The 6,000-nt window shown below is 42.1% G+C and overlaps 1 protein-coding gene across 1 annotated transcript in view; it reads left to right on the top strand.

Moving 5' to 3' along the window:
- The first annotated feature begins 391 nt into the window (after positions 1 to 391).
- The window catches only part of LOC129695550 (uncharacterized), a 31,165-nt gene continuing 25,556 nt past the window's right edge, over positions 392 to 6,000 (top strand). The window contains exon 1 of the mRNA XM_055632597.1: positions 392 to 3,079. Coding sequence (XP_055488572.1) covers positions 3,013 to 3,079 — 67 coding nt within the window. The 5' untranslated portion in view covers positions 392 to 3,012. The remainder of the gene's footprint in view (positions 3,080 to 6,000) is intronic.

Here is a 6,000-nt window from a genome sequence, read left to right as displayed (position 1 = left end):
TCTCATATTTCTAACCCCAATGAGATGAAAGTATAGCATCCACTGAAACTGTATTAGGTTTCCATGCCTGTCTGGAGGCCCACGTACATGAAATGGAAGCTTTTTGAATAATATATTTTGAATACAGTTGTTGTAAGTGGGCAGTATTTCAGTCTGAAGAAGGGTCCTCAACCCGAAATATCTCCTATTCCTTTTCTCCAGAGATGCTGAGTTATTTCAGTGTTTTGGTTTAAACTGGCATCTGCATTTCCTTCCTACACATTTTGCAAATTACTTTGTTTCGGGGGGAAAGAGAGTGCTTCACATTTAAGATTTCATGATATGGGAAATACATCACATATAAAAGATTTAAGATTTAAGATTTCACGATAGGGGAGATACATCACATATAAAAGAAACACACAAGTAGATCAGCACAAATCAGGTTGCAACAGAGGCCCTATCTCCTATCCTCCGAATGACAGAGGATAATTGTCTCAATGGAGAGTAATGGATCTACCATTGCATTAGATTTCCTGTGTGTGCTCATTAAACAGGTTTGGGCCTGGCTCCTATTTGGGAATATCCAACTGATTTAGACTCACTGCATACATGATCTAACCAGCAGACTGAATTCATATCCCAAAATAAATCTTGATCTCTTAGCATTGAAAAATAACCTCAGCTCACTTTGGCCCAGCAGGAAGCAACATCCTTAACTGCAGTGAGGAAGGAGCAATGCACCTTCAAGGGAGGAGCAGCATTGTCAGTGGATTACAGAGTTATTGCTGCTCTCAGCTGTTTTGCCTGCAGTTCATTCCCAACCAATGTTGCAAACACGGGTTATTGCCTCAACCAGTACCACCAGTGTATCATTTCCACCAGAATTGAATTGCTGGTGTGGCTGTGCAAAAGGATGCTGCAAACTTTCTTGAAAGGAGATTGGACTTCGGTAGATCATTAATCTGAGTGAACTATCAGTTTGTTTTCAAGACTATCGAGCAAATGGTTGACCTTAGTACCTGCCTGTTTTCAACGTGTCCATGAGGGACAATTTTATTGCTGTTATTGATTTCTGCAGATATCATTAAAATGGCCATGTGTCTGTCACCAGTTTCATTCAAAAGAACTCCACATACATTGATGATGAAGTCTGTCATCACAAACAACAAGGAAGTTAATTGAGAGGTATTCAATACTCCCAGCAGTTGTTGCATTTTCAAACATCTTTTGAGGAATGGTGTGTAGAACAGGAACAGAATGGTGTGAAGATCAACAGTGAAAGGGCTCAAACTGAACACCGTCATTTGTCCTTTGTTATTGGAAAGGCTTCTGTGACCCAAAATGTGAAAGACAGCCAGCATCTCACTGAACTCGTGATTACTTAATATGTCAACCCAATATTCAGAGTTAAAGACTTATTGCCAGTTCACAGAAACTATTCTTTTTTGTAGAAACAGGCGCCTGCTGATGATTATTTACAAAAAAAGGCACAAAGTGCTGGAGTAACTCAGCGGGACTTGCAGCAACCCAGGAGTACATGGATAGGTAACGTTTCGTGTCAGATTGATGAAGAATACTATTTTTTTCTTATTGTTGGATCCTTTAGGGAGTTGTCCTCAACAGAGTTAAAATGTAAACTTTGGTTACATATCCACTGAACATTATTCCAATGTGCTCGGTGAATTTTCCGTTCCAATTCATGAAAAGTTTACGCTGATGTTTTTTAACTATTGGTGCTCCAGTTTCTGCCCACATCCAAAAGACATGCAGGTTTGTCGCTAAATTGGCCTCTGTAAAATTGCCTGTGTTTAGAGTAGACGAGAAAGTGGGATAACATAAAACTAGTGTGAAAGGATGATCAATGAGTGGGGTGAACTTGAGGGCTGAAGGGCTGATGGTGTTTCCATGTTGTATCTTTAATCCAAATTGCACTTGGGATAAAGGCTTTGGTCCACAAGTCTTTAAAATGTAGCTAAGTCTCTGTAATCCAAGTGACACAAAGGCACGCTGGTGGAGTCCCTTAGAAGCCACAAAGCCATTGTCTTTTTTACAGAGGTTTAAGATGGTAATACTGACTTTTCCCTATATTCCCAGAAGTTTTACCACTAAAATTCCCATTGGATAAACATCAAATTCATAAAAATCATTGTGTTTCCAAAAATGTTAGGCATGTTAGGCATTGGGACTAAATTGTTGAGAGTCTTTACTTTACTATAGACAGAGATGCAGTGCGGAAACAGGCCATTCTACCCACCGAGTCCGCGTCAACCAGAGATCAACCCTTAGGCTAGAACTGTCCTACACACTAGGGACAATTTTACAATTATCTAAGTTATTTAACTAAGCAAATTATCCTACCAACCTGTACGTGTTTGGAGTGCGGGAGCATTTGTAATCAGGATTGAACCTTGTAAGGCAGCAACTCCACCACATCATTACTGTGCTGCTTTTCTGTGGTGTCCAGTATGGCTTGCAATATAATAAATTACTGGGATTACTCTGTGATGTTTCAATCAAACATATTCTTCAAGTGGAAAATATTTAGTTTTCTATATTCTCAAATGAAGGAGTATTTCACGAAGAATAGTTTCAATCAATATACATTGCATTCCTGTGAGATATTTCAGGTGCTTCAATCAATAAGGTGCTAAATTATTGGAAGTATTTGAAAATTAAGTTTCCAATTAATTAAGCCCTCTAAAATTTGATGGAACCATGTCAAGGTTTTGAGTGGCTGTGTTAAATGCCAACCACCTCACAGTAGACTGCAATCTGCCCAGCTGCAGAATGATAAAGTGCTCAGCTATTTTGAAATAATATGTGACATCCCCATTGTAAAACTAAAGCTAGTAACTGGAGGGAAGTCAGAAGGCATTGGTGTGAAGTTACCAAAACGTTTAGAGTAATACCCAGTCCTTGCAGAAGTTTCTGTAAATCCATATTCCTGGGTATTTAACAACTGACAGCATCAGAGGTCACATCTAAACAGGCCTCAGAATTATTGTTTTCAGTAAAACAATTTCAACCAACATGACAGACTCCGCTTTGCCAATAGGATTGCTCGCGACTTTTGTAATAGCCTTCTGCAGATCACAAGGTGAGTTTCTTTTAGTTCATTTCTTCCTCGGATGGAACTATTTAATTGCTGAGAACAATGGTGTAGGAATCAAAGAGAGTACATGGGCGAAGCAGTGGCGCACCAGTAGAGTTGCTGCGTTCCAGCATCTGAGACCTGGGTTCGATCCTGACTACGGGTGCTTGTCTGTACGAAGTTTGTATGTTTTCATTGTGACCACATAGGTGTTCTCTGAGTGCTCCAGTTTCGTCCCCCATATTCCAAGGATGTGCAGGTCTGTAGTTCAATTGGCTTCTCCAAATTATCCCTAGTCACCGGTAGAATAGAACCTACTGTATGGGGATCGCTGGTCGACGTGGGCTCGGTAGGCTGAAGGGCCCATAGTTATGATTTCTCAGTGTTGTGAAGCTTTGTGCATTTTTATGTTTCGAGTTGTTGTTTTATGGGAGTCAGTTTTAAAGCATGAGTAGAGAATAGAAAGTAGTAGCAAATGTCAACATAAAGTTGGGGTACATGTAAAACATCTAACCGTATTGCTCTAATTTAATGACTTGTTCGATTTCTGCTCTGTAAACACACAGTTCTCACCTATTGTAAGCTATTATGCTCCACATTGATTAGGAATTCGGAATTTTAGATTAGGAATTTTGAAGCCTCGGCTACTTGAAGTTATTTTCATGGATCAATAGATTCTATGTAATTTGTAAATGCAATAAGTTTGCCATAAAATTGTAACAATTCTGCAGGAAAATTGGAACGAAAACAGAACAAGCAGTTCTGTGAAGATGATTAAGAGCAAATCATTGAGCATTACATCAGCCGTGAATTTGCTTTGTGAAAAATATTTTGCTGAATACTGAATAGAATATACAGTTTCATGCTAGTGCAATTTATTTTAGAGTCATTTTAATCAACGTGACCAAGTATGCATTGTGTATTGAACTCTATACAAGACAGAGATAGTCTCAACTGATGATTACCTGACAAAAGCCAACGAGTAGAGTGCAGAAACAAGCAGATGCTGAGATACTGGAACCAAGAGAGATAAAATGAGAAGGTATAAATGTGCTTGCCTAATGTGGAATTAAAATTCAGTTCTAGTTTTAGTTTTAGAGATACAGAGTGGAAACAGACCCTTTGGCCACCAAGTCCGCACCGACCAGCGATCCCCACACTTCACACACTAGGGCCAATTTTTACATTTATACCAAGCCAATTAACCTACACACCTGTAGGTTTTTGGAGTGTGGGAGGAAATCAAAGATCTCGGAGAAAACCCACGCAGGTCACGAGGAGAACGTAAAACTCTGTACAGCCAGCACTTGTGGTCATGACAGCACCCATAGTCATTATTCTAAGATATTTTTAAAAATGTTGTGTACTTAACCTGGCAGTCATTCCATTACTGTTAATTAGCATGGACAATTGATTCATATACTACAACTAAAAGTGTCAGCTTTGTGCCTGGCCTTTGGGTCAGAGGTTGGCTTGTGCTCTAACACACTAAATGGCCTGTCCCACCAGAATGCGACTGCATGCGGCTATCGCAAACTAACGTGGCCACTTGAGCCATACGGCCTCGCGGGGCCGGTCCCCACTTCGATCGCCGGAGGCGTATGGAGTTGTGCGGGGCTGGTCACACGGGGCTCCGAAAAATGGACACTGTCCAAAAATTCCACGCGACAATGGCCTGTCGGCCCGCAGCCGCATTGAGGCCGTACGCAGCACCTCGACGGGGGTACGCAGCGTCTCGACATCATAAGCAGCGTCTCGATGCCGTACACAGCGTCTTGACGCCGTACGCAGCGTCTTGATGGCGTACGCCTAGCGCGTGGCGTTGCACGATGACATCACCGCCCGGCGTGCTGTTGCGTGATGACGTAGCCGCCTGACACCGTGCGACATCCAAATTCAGTCGGCCCGCCTCCTGCCCGGCTGATTAGTGAGTATAATGTCGGGACCAGCCCCGCACAACTCCAGACGGCTCCGCGGTTGGAAGTGGAACCTCAAGCCACCACGTTTGGTCGTGCTAGACGCATGCAATCGCATGCTGGTGGGACTGGCCCTTAAGCTGCTTATCTGTTTAATCCTCCAACATGAAACATATTCTTTCTGCTTCTGATTCACGTCTTTGAATCTTCCGACCACTTTGGCAGTTTGTGCCCCAAACCATCTGCTTTTAACATTGGAGGTTCAATGCTCTACACTTCTTTCACCCACCAAGATGACTTGAAGCCCCTTCACTTCCTTCATAAACAATGGCCCAGGCAGTCCCCATGCTCAGGCACTCTAAACCTGTTTATATGTTGTAAAATTACCAGCTGTAATTTCTGCTGAACAAAAAATACCCTGAAGGAGAACTGCATGGGTGACCATTCACGTCCTTTTGTGACTTTCTTTGTCCAGGCTGAGAATTGATCATTGTTGTCAATGTAGTTGAGTAGTTGAGGGAGTGCATGGGCTTATGATGGGCATTGGTTGACAACCAAATCCTAGAACTGAACATGGAGAAGTGCAGAAAGAATGTGAACTCAAAGATGGAATCTGGAAAGACTAAAGGGGCCAGAGGGGAAAGTGATGTGAAAGTGAGGTGAGGAAGTGATATTGCAAGCTTATACTCATAGCTCAAAGTTTCACTACTGACATCACTACTGGCTCCTGGGAATCTCCGGCCCATCACTGCTCAAAGTGGAGGAGGAATATTATGGAATGGTATTGAGAATCTCAGAGCTATGCTTCAGGACAGACTGAAGGTCAGTGTCAGCAGTAGGTGGGTTTTGCCACTTCACAAACTACTCACCTCCCCATTCCATCAGTCCCCAACTATGGCAGAGTCTGCTCTTCCCACATTGCCCTTATTTGGCAGCTCCGAAAATAGAACAGAAATGATTCAGGCTTAATTCTGAGAGACTGCCTACAAAGTAAAATAAATTATAAATGAA

The sequence above is a fragment of the Leucoraja erinacea genome, chromosome 3, assembly GCF_028641065.1.
Source record: "Leucoraja erinacea ecotype New England chromosome 3, Leri_hhj_1, whole genome shotgun sequence".
Lineage (NCBI taxonomy): Eukaryota > Metazoa > Chordata > Chondrichthyes > Rajiformes > Rajidae > Leucoraja > Leucoraja erinaceus.
This window is presented reverse-complemented; position numbering and strand designations above follow the sequence as displayed.